The sequence below is a fragment of the Impatiens glandulifera genome, chromosome 6 (assembly GCF_907164915.1).
Source record: "Impatiens glandulifera chromosome 6, dImpGla2.1, whole genome shotgun sequence".
In the NCBI taxonomy this organism is placed as follows: domain Eukaryota; kingdom Viridiplantae; phylum Streptophyta; class Magnoliopsida; order Ericales; family Balsaminaceae; genus Impatiens; species Impatiens glandulifera.
In genome coordinates this window covers 15870249-15890090 of record NC_061867.1, presented here as the reverse complement: position 1 = coordinate 15890090, position 19842 = coordinate 15870249, and the positions used below count along the sequence as shown (strand labels likewise).

General features: G+C 29.0%; 3 protein-coding genes and 2 non-coding genes across 6 annotated transcripts; 3 read left to right on the top strand and 2 right to left on the bottom strand.

The window, feature by feature from the left end:
• Positions 1-2062: 2062 nt before the first annotated feature.
• LOC124941398 (GPN-loop GTPase QQT2) lies at positions 2063-6596 on the bottom strand. 2 transcript variants are annotated; one of them, XM_047481712.1, is made up of 7 exons: positions 6468-6596; positions 6109-6219; positions 5512-5626; positions 5214-5440; positions 3704-3994; positions 2589-2794; positions 2063-2478 (listed from the first exon to the last, which is right to left on the bottom strand). In XM_047481712.1, the coding sequence occupies exons 2-7, from the start codon at positions 6205-6207 to the stop codon at positions 2208-2210; spliced, it is 1209 nt and encodes a 402-aa protein (XP_047337668.1). In that variant the 5' UTR covers positions 6208-6219; positions 6468-6596; the 3' UTR covers positions 2063-2207. The 2 variants fall into 2 exon arrangements, with proteins under 2 accessions (XP_047337668.1, XP_047337667.1); XM_047481711.1 differs by having other exon boundaries at positions 6109-6234; positions 6468-6589.
• Positions 6597-10747: 4151 nt separating this feature from the next.
• On the top strand, positions 10748-12511 carry LOC124942472. The gene is made up of 5 exons (XM_047482987.1): positions 10748-11245; positions 11344-11493; positions 11653-11754; positions 11840-11995; positions 12159-12511. Exons 1-5 carry the CDS (start codon positions 10859-10861, stop codon positions 12288-12290), a joined length of 927 nt encoding a protein of 308 aa, XP_047338943.1. The 5' UTR covers positions 10748-10858; the 3' UTR covers positions 12291-12511.
• Positions 12512-13480: 969 nt separating this feature from the next.
• TRNAW-CCA lies at positions 13481-13552 on the top strand. Its single transcript has one exon. It is a non-coding gene; the product is annotated as a tRNA-Trp (tRNA).
• Positions 13553-15421: 1869 nt separating this feature from the next.
• On the bottom strand, positions 15422-18403 carry LOC124942342. Its single transcript, XM_047482822.1, has 9 exons — positions 18062-18403; positions 17921-17998; positions 17726-17855; positions 17462-17562; positions 17265-17367; positions 16551-16651; positions 16289-16463; positions 16034-16204; positions 15422-15972 (listed from the first exon to the last, which is right to left on the bottom strand). The coding sequence occupies exons 1-9, from the start codon at positions 18341-18343 to the stop codon at positions 15860-15862; spliced, it is 1254 nt and encodes a 417-aa protein (XP_047338778.1). The 5' UTR covers positions 18344-18403; the 3' UTR covers positions 15422-15859.
• Positions 15490-15561, top strand: TRNAW-CCA. The gene has a single exon. It is a non-coding gene; the product is annotated as a tRNA-Trp (tRNA).
• Positions 18404-19842: the final 1439 nt, after the last annotated feature.

The window sequence follows — 19842 nt, the reverse complement described above, 5'->3', positions numbered from 1 at the left end:
TTATTTTAGTTATTGGGTTAAGTCATATATGGTTATTAGTATGATATGGTTAATTATGTGTAGAAACCGAATATTTATTTATTATTTATGATGGATTAAATAATAAATAAATGACAATATAAATAAGATTCTGGTCCCTGATTCATAGACGTCAGTTTCATTTTTTTATACCTTCGTCGATAGAGAAGCAGGGGAGACTGTCTATAGAATAGAAAGATCCAACATATGGTAACTCAAGTTTTGGGCAATGACATCAGCTATGCTTTCGATTAGTTTATCATCTTAACTTATTGACATAGAGAATCATGATCTTGTTTTGTCTAAACAAACACTAATATAATATTTAGGATTATATATCATAATTAAAGAAAATTATCAAATAATTCATACTAAAACAAGAAAAGAAAATATATTTAACTTTTGAAGCCAAAATTTCATACTTATAGTGTTCAAGTGGTATTTTTTAGGCTCTTAATACATTATTGAGAGTTAAGTAATACATAGCTTACTTATTCTAACTTAATTTGAGGTGAATCTATAATTGAGTGATTATAGTGATTTTAGATAATACTTATTGAATGGGCTTAATTCGAATAAGCATTTAACTTTTAAATAGATTGAGTGATAAGTTGTGTATCAAATACTGTTAGTGCTTTTTTAATTAAGCTTGTTTGATAACGATATTAAGTAAATCACATTATTCATTAAGTAGAGCTGAAAATACGTGCTAAATTTTAAGTGAAGTCAACTTTACATAATACTGAACATTTAATTTGCTGAATCATACTTAGTTAGATCTGTTTGAAGCTTAAAGATTAAACAGCTCTTAATTCTTAGTCTCTGTTTGAAGCTTCTCTTATTTTCAGCCTAACTTGAAATGACACACTCATTTTTTCAGGTATCTAAATAACAGTCTATCTTTTTCCAATTTTTTTTTTTTTTTTCACCGTATGAATACATTTTCTTACCTGCAGGCAAATCTTTCTCCTTCATCAGATGAGGGCTATGCGGCATATGTCTATAAGATTATTTTTGGCAACCCGTGGGTCAACTTAAACCCGACCCGCCTAAGCCCGCGGCCCGAACAGACTGGCCCGTGTAGACCCATTTCCAAATGAGTTGTTAATATTTCAACCCAACCCGTCTAAATTGTTTGGCAGGGTGGGCCTAATCCAAATTGACGGCTCTACCTGCCGCCATAGTTGAGGCTGTGGGAAGAAAATATATATTCTTCTGACTTATTTTAGTTTATTCTTGTTACTTCTGCCCTTGTTGAAACATTCAAATGCAGAATGGTGTACATAGTAAAATCCTGTCAAATTCCCCAAAAGAAAAGATTTCCATGCTTTACTAGCTTTTGCACTAGTTCTGCATTTGTATGTTGCTAAGTGTTGAACCAGATTTAGATACAGTAAAACATGTTGCACTTCCTTATACCATCAATGTTTTGGTGTCTTTTCTGAAAATGGTAAGTTAGAAGTTGAAGGAAAATCAATTATGCCATCAAATAACTTATATTTGTCAAGTTTGTAAACCAATTTTTTAATCCACTTTGATATTTAACAAATAAAATGAACACAAATGCCTATATAATTACAATTTCAAACCATTTTTTTATTAAACAAATATGAAAAGATTAATTTAGTATATTCGAAAAATTTATTTATACATTACAACAATAATAAATATAGTTTGATTGCGGATCAGATGAGTTCGATTTTGAATAAAGTAGGCAATAATATATCAATTTTTACTATATCAAAACTCTATTGAACAATTTATGGTTCAAACGACAGATTGAATTTGGTGGGGAACAATTTAGATCGTTTGAATTCACCTCAAACATTAGTATAATGAAAACATAATAGATACAAAAATAAAGACATAACTAACAAAATTCTATCCCAATACTAGAGAAGAAATTTCAAACTAAACAACATTTAAATATTTCGATAAGATTAACCTATTTAAGAGACCAAAGATCTAAGGTTCAATTCCGATAAGAGCGGTTTAAGTTGAACCTAGATTAAGAGTTGAAGACAATTCTCAACTGAAGAAAATCTTAATGCCAAAAACCACTTCAATATAAAAATATCATTTGGGGGTACTAATAAGGCATAAGAGCTTCAAATTGATATCACAATGAATCTCTCTATACAAAATACCAAAAATACAAGTTTTGTTTCAGATAGAAAAAAACTAAAAGATCACTCAAATGGAGATAGATCGATAGATTCATTATCACCATAATCATGATGGATATCTTCATCATCGTCACTACACGGCAGATAATCTTCAGCTTCTTCTTCCTCCTCTTCTCCGTCTTCCATCACAACCTCCTTATCCTTTAGCCCAGTGCTAAGAACAACAGTCTCTCCCCTAGACTTCTCCATATCCTTCCTCAGCTTCGCCATGTTCTCTTTCTTCCGTTTTTCCTCCAACTCTAACTTATCAGTCCTCCTTTTGTCCAAGTCAGACCTAATTACCAAAACCAAACATAAAAACATAAGTCTTGAGGTCTCATCTTCAAAAAAACCTAGTCTCGAAACAAAATAATAATTGCAGAAACTTCTTTTAAATGTATTTACTTGTATGTTTCCATGTATTCCTCTGCACTCGATTCAATAGCCTTGAAGAAAGAATCGATTCCAGCACCGGTAACTGCAGACACTCCAACTGCCTTCAGATTCTTGTAGAACTCTTCCAGGGCAAGAGAAAGGCTTCTACTCAGAGTCGATGTATAAGAGTGATCTGAATCCAATGCTGCTTGAAACACTTCAAAATCTTCCATCCACTATTTTAAGTAGTTTAAAACAATATCGCATCATTAGAAACTACAATTACATCTCAATAGAATTTTGTTAGATTAAATCAAGCATGAAGCACAATCTTGAATGGATTTGTCAGAATTTAAGTAAGAACCACAATTCTCAATGGAATATCGTGAAAGTGTGTTCTTTATTAGAAGTAGTACAAAACATCACATGATTAAAAACTATAATTGCTCCAAATTCCACAATCTTTATAAAATGTCGATGTAAATGGAATTTATCCTCTAGCATATTCATCATCAATCCAAAATCTTAAATAAACATTGAGCCTATTTGGATAAAATTTAGATGTAAATGGATTTGTCACAGTTTAAGAAACAACCACAATTCTCAATGGAATATCGTGAAAGTGTGTTCTTTATTATAAGTAGTACAGAACATCTCATGATTAAAAACTATAATTGTCAATAATACGCTTCAATGGAGAATGCAAGACCAAATTATTTTATTGATCAAATGTGATTTTTTGTAAATAATGGCTTTGTTTGATGAAGGCTTATTTGGATTTATACTCTATCCTATCATCCATCAATCACTTCATTAATCAAATGATTCAAATCATTCAAACCATCTAACAAAATACTAAATTATCCTTATTTTATTTTTTTAAAAGATTTTAACATATAAAATAATGACATATTAGGTCATTTTACCTAAATAACCCACTTTTAAGTGGAACAATATTTTTTCCAAATAACCCTATACATCAAACAAGCTCCAAATGTATATTTTTTCAGATCATGATCAACAGAATTTATTTATTTTATTATAACCAAAAGGAAAATCTGACAATTAGCATCAATTTCAAAAATCTGAACATTGAAGAATCATTCAAAATGTAGGGGTAGTCATCTATTAGAAGAAAGGCATACCTCCAATGCAAATTGATGTTGGGCCACATCAATCTTATTGAAAGCAAGTACAAGAGGTAGTCTTGTTTTGTAAAGTATGCTGCAGGCATAAAGCATATTGCTCATAAAAGTTTGAGGATTTGCAGACCGAGGTGTATCAACCACATATGTCACTACAGTCGGAAAAGTTGATGCAAAAGCTTCCGTTATTATAGCTCCAGAAGCAGACCATGTAAAAATCTCAATCTGACCAGGAGTGTCCACAAGAACATAATCTAGTTTGTCTGCTCTCTTTTCAATCATTGAAACAACCTGCAAAACATTCCACAGCTTAATACATTGCAATTCATCCTTTAAAGCATAGTTGTCAATAGCGTATAGCGCTAAATAGCGTCAAAGCTGCTCATAGCTATAGCGTAAAGCGAATAGCGTAGCGAGGGCTATTTGAAAATAAAGCGTAAAAAACATGTAAATATCAAAAATAAAAGTTCAAAACAAAAAACCATCAATTCTTAAACTAGAAAAAGTTCAAAACATAATCTAAAATTCATTGTCATCATTTTCTTCATCAAGATCGAGATCATCTTCTTCATTTGAAATTGCATAATGTTTGGCATCATTCTCTTATTCACTTTTTTCATTGTAATCAAATTCATCTAAAATATCAGATGTGTTAAATGTTTCTATTGGTCTTTTCCCCCTTGATTTAGATGTGATTGCCTTCGAGCTTCTTAAATGTGTTGATGAAGAGAAAATAAGAGAATGAAGGATAAGAAAAGACTAGAGAAGAGAAAGAGGGATAAGAAAAGGCTAGAGAAGAAATGTAAAAAGAAGATTAGAGGAAAGAAGAGAAAATAATTGGAAAAGACTAGATTGGAAAAAATAATAAGAGAATAAAAGAAGAGTGCAAAATAGAGGAAGAGTCAAAAAAAATTTGAAATTTAAAAATTTTGGGGAGATGAAAAGTCATAATTAATATTAATTTTGTAAAAGCGTCGCTACAAGGGGCAATAGCTTTTGGCGCTATAGGCGCTATAGCTACAAAAGCGGGGCTATTTGAAAGTGCGTAGCCTATAGCCCCTTATAGCTACAAGGGGGCGCTACGCTACGCTATTCGCTATAGCTAGCGCTACGGGCGCTATTGACAACTATGCTTTAAAGAGCCAGCAACTTGGGCCTTGTTTGACCTACCTTTGTTCGGTGGTGTAGGTTATTTTAAATTGTGTAATTCAGATTAAATTCAAACAATCCAGATCGAACAAATCAATTTAGATTAATCCAGATAACCCTTTATCCCATCACCAATCACTTCATCGATCAAATCATCAACAATATACTAAAATACCCTAATTTTATTTTTTTACGATAGTTTAAAATATTAAATACAAATGAAATTGTCATTTAATCCAAATAAAAAAATTTCATCAAAAACGGTTTCTTTAGAAATTAAAATAAAAAAAACTACATCAAACAAGCTGTTAAATTGATACAGACAATTCAATTAGAAGATTTCCATCAAACGTTAGAATACCTCATTAAACTTAGTAGCGAATAAGTTTAGTGATGTCAAGATCCCTCCATTAGGGCCAAGATTGTACTGCTTCATAACTTCCTTATAGCGAACAGTATCTCTTATGTCGATATTAGCACCAAAAGGAAGTGTCATAACAGCTGGATCAAGGTTCACCACATAACCCCTAATGTTTGAGACTTGTGTATGACAAACAAGTCTATGCATGAAAGTAGTCTTTCCACTTCCTGTGTAGAATCTAACACAAATGTTAGAATAAAATAAATATGAATGCACTAAAATGTTTCCAAAGTAATACCTGCCATTCCGACAACAATGATGATAACAGGTTTTTTCTTGAAGTGGCTGGAAGACTCTCCAGCATCAATAACAAGTTTCTCAATTGATTCGGCAATTTTGACTGTCTCGTCATCCTTCAAAGATCAATATCAATATACTTCTACATTATCTATGAAACTAGTACTAAAATCATTCGTCTAAAGTCTTTTACAGCACTAATCTTTAAGCAACCAAAAATTGAAATAACCTAGTAGTTCAAGAAATGAGATACATACTTGTTTATGAAACTAATACTAAAAGCATATGTTAAATCATTAATCCTTGAAATAACCTAGTAATTCAAGAAAATGAGATACATACTTGTTCGAGGAAACTAATCAAATCTAATTGTAAAAATGATTACTGCAATACTCGATGATTCCTTTGAATCAATTGATTCGGCAATTTTGACTATCTCGTCATCCTTCAAAGATCAATAACCAATATACTTGTTTACGAAACTAGTACTAAAAGCATATGTTAAATCATTAATCCTTGAAATAACCTAGTAATTCAAGAAAATGAGATACATACTTGTTCGAGGAAACTAATGAATTCCAATAGTAAAAATGCTTACTGCAATATTCGATGATTCATTTGAATCCATTTTCACGTCTGAAACAGACTCCTCAAGAACTTTTGACCTCGAGCTTATTGCATCAGATTCAATGTCCATCTCTACTTTCTCCTATGATTCAGGTTGTTTTCAGCTTAATATTCGCAAGAAGAACAAAGAAATCAAACAGAACTAAGTACAATAAAGTAGTATTATAAAATCAAGCCAGTTTAGTGTTTCGTAAGTTAATATAGTGATTGTTCATATCCAGTATGGAAGAATACTCCAATTGGAAACAAACACTCCAGTATGATTATCAATAATGAACTATTTTGATGAATTAGACATGTATCAGAATCACAAGAGATAGGAAATGAAACCTGAGAAGCTCCTTGAGAAATTAAGGAGAAGGCGAAGAATCTCAGTCAAGAACAGCTACTGAATTTCAGCTCGCAGACGGAGTAATCTTTGAAGGCGGTGACCTCAAAAGAGAAAGAATTTTCTCGGCGTAGAGGTTTTGGGGTTATAAAGGAGAAAAAAGGCGAACTCTATTTTTATTTTTTTTCAAATAAAATATCTAAAAACCTATCATTCCATAAGTTTTAGGTCCAAGATAAATTATTCAGCAGGCCCAAATAATTTGGGCTCAAGAGATATTATCTTCTTTTTCCTTTCTTATAATTCTTCATAATTATAAACATCTTCGAATTAATGAAAAAATTATGAATTAAAATATATATATGGAAAATGTAAATAAACATTATATATTATTAAAAATTGGTTCTACTATCAATTATTTATCCATTATTAGGGTGTTATTTATATATATATATACATTTTTTTTCTCATTTCAATACTAGGTTATAATTCTTTTTATTTTTTAATATAAAGAATTTTTTTCTGACTCAAAATTAATTTAATTTAAATAAATTTGTATTTCAAATATTATTTTATTTAATATTATAAACTCTTAAAATTAAATCTAAGAAAAAACTTAAAATTATATATAATATATAAGTATATTTATATATTTGAAATTAAAAAAAATACATAAATAATAAATATTCTTAGACAAAAGAAAATCCATTTAAACTTGTGTATTTGTACAATACATATTTGTACGCTCATTTACACGTTAATATATATAAATTATAAGCAAAATTATAAATATATATATATTATTTTTATTTTTAGTTAGATTTAAATCTAAGTGTAAATTAATTATTTTTTAATATTTTATAATATTGAATAAAATAATATTTAAAATATAAATTTATTTAAATTTAATTAATTTTGAGTAATAAATACTTGATTTAAATACTTTAATTTATTTTAATAAAATAAGTGTGGAAAAGAGAGAAATATGTATTACAAATCAATATTAATATATATATATATATATATATATATATATATATAAATTAACCCCTAAACAGTTGAGAGAATAATTAATCAATTTATAGTTAAAAACAATCTTCTCTCTTTAAAAGAAATAAAAAATAAATAAAACAAACAAAAATCAAAGAGAGGTTAAAAAGAAATGTTTTTTTATTCATTTGATGGTTTTTCAACATAGGAGGGTGGGCAGTGTTTTTATTTGTTGGTGATAATTTATCAAGTCCGTGTTCGCCATCTTTTTAACGATAAAGAAGATAAAATTATTAGAATTTGAGTTGTTTTTTATATTTTCAATAATGAATTATTTTATTTAATATTTAATATGGAGGCCCTCTTACAAGTTATCTTCTGATTTGTACAGGTTTTATTATTTCGGTCATATAATTATCATTTGACATGACATTTTTCGGCGTTTTCAACTACTGTTAAGAATATTTAGTAAAGATTCTTTCGTAATTGATTAATTAGTTCTTTCGACTTGCTCTAATTTATTACTTATCGTTTAGGAACTTATATGAATTTGATTTGGAATGACCCTCAACAAATGCATTATTGCCGGAGTTTGTTTATTGAAAATTTTAATTTGGTAAATTATCAATACAATTTAATATTATATTTTCAATTATTTTTTATTAATTTTATAGATTTTTTTTGTATTATTTAATAATTAACTTTTATAGATAAATCTTAATTAATTTAATGAGGATTATTTTCTTATAAAAAAAATAACCAACTTTTAATAGTTAGATGTGATACTAGGAAAGTATTATTTTTATTTCATAGATTATAAAAACAAAACTGACACTTAATTTAATAATTAATTATAATATTAAAATATATTTTTTTTTATTTCAAACTTATCTTTATTATTTATTTATTTTATACCTTTGGTATCTTTTTAGATTTTATTAATATAATTTTAAATAATTTATTTCTCATACCAAATTATTTGAAATTAACTTATTGAAATAACCCCATTATTATTGAACGAGACCCTTCTAAATTTAATATTATTTTTATGCTAGAGTTGTTATAAGAATTTCACAAATAATTCCAATTTTTAATTATTATAAAATAATACAATTTGAGTGTTTTTTAAGTTATAAAAAAGATAGTAGAGTGCACCGCTATTAAACTTTCAAAGCCCCATTGGAACAAAATGATGACTTTTGGACCTTCTGATTTTCAAGTTGGATTCTTTCCAGCTGTTTTTCTTACCATTAAACAATTTATTAGACCTATTTGAACAAATAATAAGAAAATATCTTTAATATTTAATATTATAAGAAAATAATGTATAAAATACATACATCCTATCCCATGATGTACCCCAGGATTCAGAGAGATAGATTGACTTGAAAAAAAGAAGAACTTAAATAAATAACGATAAAATTTTAGATAAAACATTCTTATTTATTTTAATAATTAAATAAATAAATTAGTGTATTATATTGATTTTTTTTTAAATATAGGTAATGTCAATTTTTTACTGATTTTTTTTTTCGAGTTGGTTTCAGCTCACCCGAGCTCCTATATATATTCATATTAAAATGTATAATCATTCAATTATATACTTGATTTGGCTCTCGGGTTTGTTACAAATAAAAAGATTTTGATATGGAATAATGATAAGTTTTAATTAGATAGTGAAACCAAACATGTAAAACAAATATTACCAATCAAGCTAAAAGGAAAAGTTAAACATGTACTCATATCATGTCACTTTTTGCCTAACTCTTTTCTTTTTGTGTTTTTTTGTATATAGTGTTTAGTTTTTAAACATGAAAAACATAATAAGATTATAATAATAAGCTTTCCCACAATTATCACCTTTGATAGTCTGTCAAAAATTAATTTATTATACTCTTATTGTTGGTGTCAAGATTTAAATAATATGAATACAAGGCAAGAAGAGTAGACTTTAGTACTTTTTCTTGTGTTAGACGGTTGGGGGTATCTTATTGACTTTTATTTATTTATTTTTAATATAAAAAAATGAGTTATATAATATTATAATTTAAATATTAGTATGGGTAGTTCAGATTAACTATTTTATTAAAAAAAATATTAACCTAGGTTCAATTTACATCTTGACTTTGACTAGGACAATCTAAATACACCCTCAACCAAAAACTCCTTACATCAAAATTCAAATAGTTTAACAATTTATTTTTTCTTTTTTTCAAAGCACTCAAAAATGACATTGTTTGAAAATTGGTTATGCATAAACTCGAATTTTGTTTGGTTTAGGGTATTTAAATAAACTTGATTTATTTAAAATATATATGGTTATTTTGAATATTTTGTATAATTTTGAATATTTTTTATATAAATTTTTTTATATAGTATTAATATATAATAATAAAATAAAAAATTTAAAAATATAATAAATAATATTTTAGTATTTTGATTAATAAATAGTCCGATAAGATAGATTATAAAATATTTCTTTATAATTAATTATTAATATTAAAAAGTTTCATATTAAATATCTTCAAATTATCTTAAAAAAAGAAATATCATTTGTTGAGTAATATTAAATTTTAATAAATTTATGTGTTGTAATTGAACAAATAAAAATTTATGTTTAAAATAAAAAATAATAAAGCAAAAGTAGTAAACTTAAAGTTAATAAGCATTTGCACTAATATTTATAAATTTAAAAACTCATTTCCAAACATGTTTAATATTTATTTTTTATTTCATTCCATTACAATTTTCATACTAAAACATTAAAAAAAATCTTGATTTTTAAACTAGACACAACTCAATAGTCAATTTTAACTCCAAATCCATAAGTGTTTCCAAACAAGCACCAATCCAAAATTGTCATTTATTTCTCACATAAATAGACAATTGTCCATTTCTCACAATTTGGAATTTATTGTTGAAAACCCTAAATGTTGATTACAAAAATAAATTCATGGGTGGAAGTTACTTAGAAAATTTAAATAAACAATAAATGGATAAATGATTAAAAACAAAAAACTTGGTATAATACAACAAATAAGTTGTGAATGTCATACTAGTTGGAAAGATGAGAAAGGGTACTTCCCTTTTTAAGATGTAATAGTTTTGAATTTTTAAAACATTTTGATTAGTCACGGGTGAATCAAATTTTATGGATAATTCTTAAAATAAAACAAAACTATTCGAATCCACCCGCCTCTTTATCATTAAAAATAAATAAATAAATTAATCAAACCAAAATAAAACAAAACAAGAACCAGAACAAGAAGACAAGAACCAGAGTACATCATCATTCTCACATTGAAAAAAAAAAAATTCCAATTTCTCAATTCTCTCTTTCTCTCTCTCCTAATTCTGCATTGCATCGTTTCTCTCTCCATTTCTGTTCTTGATTGTTGAAATCATGCCTTCTGCATTTTTTGTTTCAGATATCTTGACAACTAGTAATGATAGTAATCAATACAGAAGAAGAAGTAGAAGAATCGCCGGAAACATCTCTTCCACCGCCGATGATACAACACCCAACAAGAAGAAACATAATACTAATAAGAAGAAGAACTTCGCAACAGCATCTTTTAGGAACCTAGGATGCACCGCCTCCTCTCAGGTTTCTGTTCCAGCTTCGATCCGGTCGTCAGCTAATTGGGAAGCCAAGAAGGTTAGTAAAAGGAATCAGAGAACTGCTATTGATGATCTTTGGTGTGTGCCCGCCATTGCTTTGAGTTCTACTACTGATGTTGATTTCGACAAGAAGAAGAAGAAGAAGAAGAATAAGAAGAAGAAGAATGAGGTGGGTATCTATCTATCTATCTTATTTTCTTCATCTGCTTCTTCTTCAATTGATCAATTCCAATTCATTTCATTTCCATTTTCTTATTGTATTGGCAGCGATCTTCTTCTTCTTCGTCTACACGAAGAATGATGACCCAAGAAACGGTTCTATTTCAAGACTCTAGATTTGGATTGACTGATGAGTTTAGACCCAGATCATTCCATCACCATGTTCCAACAAGTCCTTCTCTGGAAGGGATTTCCGAGGTTTTCTTTTGTTTAGTGAATCAACTTGATGAACAAATTCAACATGAGTAATAAAAGCCAGATCTGTTAAGAACTTGGGCTTCGATGAGTCAAAGATTTTGATGATTTCTTTAGTTTATGTTCTTCTTTTTTGACAAATGCTGTTGAATTTGAATCCAGATTGGGATGATTCAAAATAGGAGGCTGCTGAATGGAGCTCGAATTGGTGGGCTTGATCAATATGAGGAATGGAGACTCAATGTTGATAACATGACTTATGAGGTTGTGTTTTTTCTTCCTTAAACAAACAGATTGAACATATTTCTTTATGGTAAGATGTTTTTACTAATGCATAAAAATCAAGCAGGATTTGCTTGAACTTGGGGAGAGAATAGGATATGTGAATACTGGATTGAAAGAGGAGGATATAATCCACTGCCTTAGAAAACTTAAGATCTCACGTAGAGAAGGACAAGAAGAAGATTTGTTAACAGAATCGGATCGTAACTGCAGCATATGTCAGGTTGTTCTTGGTGTCTCTATGGCCTTGTTTTGATGTGGGTTTAATTTCAAATAACCCATTAACCATTTTCAATAACCCAAGTTTAAGACTTTATTCTTCCACACTAGTCATTTCACTTTCTTTCTTTTTTTGGTCTAAAAGTATGAATCTTTACTTAATTTAGGAGGAATATGGGGAAGAAGATGAGACTGGTAAGCTAGACTGTGGCCATTTCTTTCACAGTCATTGTATTGAACAATGGCTTGTAAGGAAAAACAGTTGTCCAATCTGTAAAACTGCTGCCATTGCTGAATGATGATGATGATGATCAACACTACTACCTTGAAAACTTGGTTGTATAGAGGTTATTAGTATTACTTCTCAAAGGAAAAAAAATTGGGTTATTGTTTGTCTTAAGGGATGAAATTTGTTTTGTTTTCTGGAAATATGACAATTTGTGAGCCTTTTGTCTGTGTTTAATTTGTTTCACTATATTTTCAGCTTCATATTGAAATGAATTGGTAAATTTGTTGGTTTCTTGGTTTTTTTTAAGCTTCATTTTTAGGCATGATTTAGATCAGTCCCAATTTAAGAAATGTATACTGGTTGGATGGTTATGTGAATTAGATATAACCACCTGACCTAATGAGAAACATAATATACACATTGGTTGTCTAATAACAATCTAGTTCCAATGTACTCCAGAAAATCTAATCACCTGACCTAAAAAATGAAAATTCACATCTTTCCTCCATTTAAATTTGGTCATTGTCACTACATTGCTTTTTTATACTTAGTTCATACACAGGATTGGCTTATTATTCTTATTTTTTAAGCGACGAAGTTAGCACGACTTCCCATATTCATGTCGCTACTACAATTTAAGGTTTTTATTGAGAAACAAATTGGTAATATTTAGTTAATTAGGCACAATTTTTGACACTTGAATTTAACTTACTAAGTTAAAAATTGAGTAGTTATCTAGCATGACAACGGATACCCTGATTATTGACCTATCGGGTAACTAAAATAAAAAATTAGAGACCATTTTTTTAAGATGACCTATTAGAAGATACCCTGGTTGGATAAATTAATGAGGCTACATAATAGTATGGATGTTTTATTTGATTAATAATTATAATCTCATTTAAAATGTTTAATTTATAAAACAAACGAATCTTTGTAAAAAAAAATGTTAATTTATAAACAATCAAATCTTGTTAAAAATAAAAGTTTATAAAAAATTAAAATTGTAAAACAAATTGAGTTCTTAAAAAGTTGATTATGTGTAATTAATATCAAATACAGGTTACTTTGTAACCTATAATTTTGGATCACTTATATACCCATTTTTTGGGACATGTTCTTCGAGTTATGTATTATATCCGATTATTTATATTAAGATTACAAATATAAATAACGTTTAATACAAAATATATTAAAATGCATTTCCTAAGTAAATTAAGAATTTGATTGAATAATAAAATCTTACATAAACTTGCACAAGGATCTGTGGCGCAATGGTAGCGCGTCTGACTCCAGATCAGAAGGTTGCGTGTTCGATTCACGTCAGGTTCAAAATAATTTTTAATTTTTATTCTATTGTAAATGATCTCCGTGAAGTAATCTTTTTATGAACTTAATGAATCTGTATAAACTTCTCAAAAGTTGATTCTTGGAGATAAATAACCTATGTAATGAAATTAATGTCGTTGACGGGGTTGGAGAGATTTGTGAACTCTCCGCATAAGAGATTAGTTATTGGATTTACATTGTTAGTAAGTGACTTGATAATTGTAAGGAAGAAGAAATTAGGGCGTACCAGCGTAGTAGAGTTACATGGTTAAGAGTCAGAGATAGAAACACCAAAATTTTCAATGAGATCTCTAACGCACAAACAAGAAATATTGTGATTAATTTGAACTCGATCGAGGGGAAAGTTCATGATAGTATACCAGAAATCTCTGAAATATTATCAAATTCTATAAGAGTTTGTTTCAGAAGACATTTAAGATTAGACATAAATTGAATGATATTACTTTTTATTCAATTAGTACATCGCAAAAGATATGTTGGATGCTTGTTTTTCGACGAAGGAGATTGAGAAGGTCATTAATGGGTGCGTAAGTGATAAAGCCATAGGATGTTAAAAAAATTACTTTGTCTTTTTTAAAAGGAATGGTATTTTCTTTAGACTGAAATTATGAAAATAATTGATCATTTTTATTATTCTCATCATTTGACAAAAATTAAAACTCTATTTTGATATGTCTCGTTCGTAAAACTTTTAGAGACTATTAACGTGAATAACTTTAAGTCTATCAGTCTAGTTTCCTCTCTCTATAAAATTATTTCAAAATATTTGTCAACAGGTTGTAGAGAGTTTTAGAGACAATCATATCCAGTAATTAAGTGACGTTAATCAAATATAATCAAATCTATGATGTAGTATTAATAGTCAATGAGTGTATTGACTCAACTAATTTAAAAAGCGACAAATATATTTTTGTCAAGTTAGATATCGAAAAAACTTATAATCACGTCAACTGAGTATTTTTGTTTGATGTAATTATAAATGGGAGTTCTCAAATATTCTTCAAGAGCCTCCGAGATATTAGATAGGGTGATACACTCCCTTCTTTCTTGTTCATCATTGTTTTGGAAATCCTCTAAAAAAAATTATGGCCTTTGCAGAAAACTCGGGACTCGTCCTTAGAGTGAGTTATGGGCCAAGAAGGCATCATTTTGCCATATCACATTTGTTTTTTTATTTATTACAAGATTTGTATTGTTCATGCCACCTACATTAATTTTAAGCATCTTTAAAATATTTATGATTATTTTATGCATATTTTGATTTTTGAGTTAATCTTAATTAATCATACATTTTTTTCCCTCAAATCCTGTTTAGAAGAAGGATGAGAATGAGAAATGTTTTGTAGTTCAGAATTTGTGCTCTTCCGTTAACCTATCATGATATGTCATTTGGTACTAAATTATAATTCAATGTCTTTTGGGATCCGTTTATCATTAAATTATAAGTTATCTAGACGGAAAAATAAAATAATCTCAAAATGAGATTGATTAATCCTCATCTATATCCACATATATAATGTCTTTATTCATTCTTTTCCAGAGTTTAATGGTGAAAAATAAAGAGAATAGTATGTAATATATTAGTGTTAATCTATAAAACAATCAAATCTTGTTAAAAACTAAGCTCAAATTTGTTAAAAAAAATTATAAAACAAATTGGTCCTTAAAAAAAAAATCTATTCCATGTAATTAATATCGAATACCTGTCCTTTGACACCGTTAATTTAGGATCACTTATATACCCAATTTTTCCCAATTTTCGGGTATGTTCATCCGATCGGTTCGGGTAAACCAAGATTGTCATGCCTATGTATCATATTAAATTACTCCAAATAAACAAATAATGCTTAATACAAAATACATTTCCTAAGTAAATTAAGATTTTGATTGAATATTACAATCTTACATAAACTTCACAAGGATCTGTGGCGCAATGGTAGCGCGTCTGACTCCAGATCAGAAGGTTGCGTGTTCGATTCACGTCAGGTTCAAATCTTTTTCCTATTTTTTTCATTTTCAAATGATCCCCATAATAGATGAGATGATCAATAGTTAAATGTTTCTTTAGTTAAATAGTTTCTATTTACTTCACATGACCTTAAATATGTACTCAATTGGAAATAGTCCAGGCATGGATTCAATTACCAAACATATGAACTCAACACTGGTCATGGCGATTAAGGTACTCAATGATTAATGGATAAACGCGATGAGCAGCCTGCATGAAAAAGTAATCGATCAGGATTCAGTAACATATTTTTGTTAACTTAAAACATATAATAAAAATGATTAAGAAGATACCGCAACACCTCCTACTAGATCATAGTGAGCAAAATGTGGTCCTTTTGGCTCGCCAAAGACTTTAAACGATGCCAAATCTTTAGGAAGCAATTTGAATGTCTCTGCAGTGACAAACAAATTGAAATGCGATAAAATTGAAGTTTGTAAATGTTTGAAGCTTACCATATACAGCTTCAGGTGGACAAATTAGATCTTGATCTCCAGCAACTGCTAAAACTGGAATATCAATTTTGTGTAGTTTTTCTTTGTAGAAGAAAGCTTTGTTCCTGTCACATAAACCACCATTTTCGAGAACTGATGCAAGCTGTAAGAGAAGCTTAGCCGGTACTGTACCTGTTGAATATTATGAAAAGCTAACTGCAAGAACACGGAAAAGAAATGGTCTAAAAGAAATTGCTCGTTTGTAAAATGACTTACAGAAGTTTTTCAAGACAAGCTTCTCGAGCAAATCTGGATCAAACATGTTTTGAGCTGAAATCTGGGGACTTAACCAGGACATGAGATAAGGTGGATGAGATGCGAGAAGATGGGCAGCTGTAAACAAACCTCCAATTGGAATAACAGGAAGATTGAAGATACGAGCAGGATTGGCCTGCAATTTCCAAATTTAGTTGAAATAAGTGTCAAGGTGTTTAATAACAAAACATATAATGTTCGGTTAAAATGTCATTTCACTTACAAGGGGTAAAAGCCATTTAAGTGATGATCTTGATGTACTATAGTCTAGAGAAGATGCCAAGGTAATTATAGCTGCCAAACCAGATTCTCTTCCTTTGAGACCTTCAAGGATAAACAATTATACCACATTGACTAGAACCAACACAAAAATAATCCAAATAAACATGCTATATGAATATATTGACTAGAGGATCAGAATTATACTTGAATAGAATGTGACAAGTATTCGTTAATGTTTTATGTCTCATTAAGGAGAAAATGAGGAAAAAGCAAAATGTGGTATTACATCTATTTACTGTATCAAGCATAGCATGAAACAACCAAAGATAAATGCACTTCACATCTCTATAGTCTAACATAAAACTATCCACCCATCATCACGAAAAAAACAATTGGCCTATTATTGGTTTGAGGTGGAATTGGAAATGGAATTGATATTGGGGATCCAATTCGAATTCCATTGCTTGTTTGAGAATACAATGAAATTGGAATTCAAATACAATGAATTCAAGCAAATCATTTTCTTATCCCTAATTCAATTCTTCATTCATTGAAATTACAATTCATGTAAGTTTTCCAAACATAGGATTTGAATTATACAATTCCAGTTTCCAAAGAAATGACATTAGGATTCCAATTCCATTCCAATAGTTCAATAACTTATGATTGCAACAGGAATAAAAAATAATAATTAAGAAGAATAATATAACCTTACAATTTTGTGAGAGCCATGCATAAAGCAAGATACCACCCATTGAATGACCAATTGCAAGTAGCTTCCCATCTTCTGGTTTGCATTCTCTTCTTACATATTCCATCTAAACAGTAGAAAACAAAGCATACAATTTGAAATTATCAAAGATGATTCATAATGAGAAAAAATCAGCAGATCAAAACACCGTGTTTGGTTACCGCAGCAGGAACATCCTCTTCCAAATAAGAATCAAAATCCCAATCATACTTCTCAATAATCTGAAGTTGTTTCATGAAGTATCCTAAGTGTTTGTTTAAATCTGAAAATCGAGAAGCAACTTGTCTGTAAACATAGTTAACCTAAAGATTTTCTACCTTTCAGCAAATAGTTCTTTCAAATTGATCAAACAAGGAATGTTAGCATTTAATCCAGTAAAAGAACATCCATAAATTTCAATCTCTATCTGTACAATTGTAATTTACCAGATTTATAGATTTCTGTTTGATTTCCATTAGAAGATGAACTCTTAACCTCTGTGCTCAATCCAGCACCACGCACTTCCAAAATCCATGTATCAAAACCTTGACTGGACATGCTACGAGCAAATGATCGCTGCAGATTATAGACTATATTAAAGACTATAATCACAGTTTGAATAAGTAATTCCAATTTCTCACATCAGGAGAGAGATCGAATCCAATTGCATTCGTTCCTACGCCAGACAAAAGCAAGAGAGGATGATTCCTACAAGGCGCCTGCAAAAAAAGTATATAAAAATGTGAAAATATGTTATATAAGCAGAGAGAGGGGATAATAACCTTTTGTGAAGGTTTGTAGCGCCATAAAGCGAGTTTCCAATCAGAATTTGGAACGGATACGTAGTGGAGTTCATCAGCTGTACATATTGAAGGTTTATCGATGGAGATACTCTGACGAGCATGATAATGCGCCTTGATTAGCGCTAGTTGTGGTGGCGGTGGATTGAAAGGGAGTCGAGCGTTGGAACGACGTCCTTTGACGGAATGAATCAAGGCGGCGAAATTGAAGGTACGAGAAGCAATCTGGTTGATTGATCGAAGATCTGAGTGGAGAATCACCATCTTCTATGGAAAAAACTGATTTGTTTCTCAAAAGGTGATTATCAGCTTCATCATAAGATGACTCATACAAAATGTGTGATTTTTGTTAAGTTAAAAGTAGGCTATATATATAAATAAAAACATTGCATTATTTTTTTATTTTTTATTTTTAGACAACCAATTTTGGTGGATTAAATATATAACTTTAAACATACTTAATCATTAATTTTGACGTAAAATTTGACCTTAAAGAGTTCGAAATTGTCGTCTAAAGGGCTGGACTGGACCCAAAACATCCGGGTATTTGACGAAATGACACTAAAGATTGTCTTATTTGACATAAGTGTCAGCGCATAAAATTAAATGCGCTGGTAACACTTTTTTTTGAGACATTTGCCCCTGTCGCGAGACGTCCACAATTGCGAGACACAATCGACATTCACGAGACGCAACCGACATTCGCGAGACGCAATCGGCAATCGCGAGACACAATTTTTTTTATTTCTTTTTCGTCTCGCGATTGTGAACGTCTCGCGACAGGAACAAAATCGTCTACAAAATAAATAAATAAATAAAAATGTCACCAACGCATTTAATTTTATGCAATGACACTTATATCAAATAAATAAATCTTTATTGTCATCTAGTCAAATTTCCTCCAAACTCCAGTCATCTCTTATCTCTTGTCCTTGAAAAAGGGATAAGTTTTTTTTATTATATTAAGTACTGAGACAGTTGTCTTCTAAATAAAAAAATTTGTTGAGAAATGTAATAAGAATTATTTTTCTAAATATATAATTAATTACGAAATTTTATATATGTTTTAATAAGAAAATTAAATTTCTAAAAATATTTGACAAAAATAATATTTTAATAATAATAAATATTATTTTAAAAATTAGTAAAATTGAACTCTACACTACTTCCAAAAATTTAAGTTAAGTTTTGCATAGAGATATTATTATTGGAGAGTCTTTAATGATAAACAAATATATCTATTTAAAATTTGCATAGAGATATTATTATTGGAAGCATTTAATGAATTGAGTCTGACTGCTATAATGATAAACAAATATATCTATATAAAATATATATAAGTTGTTGATTAAAATATTATTTATATATTAAATTAATATAAAAAATGAAAATTTATGTTTAAAATAAAAGTATTTCATCCTCATGAATTATAAATAAAAAATGAAAATTTATATGCTTAAAATAAAAGATTATATCATTATCCTGAATTATAAATAAATAAAATATTTATAATAAGGACATATTTGATATAATTTTGATAATTATTTTTTTTAAAGACATATTTGATATAATTTTGATAATTAAATATTTTTTTAACAATTTAACCTTTTATTATCTTGATTATATATATATACACATGTATACATAAATATATACACATACATATATACATGTATACATAATGACACATACATGTATACATAATGACACATACATGTACACACATACATGTATACATGTACACACATACATGTATACATGTA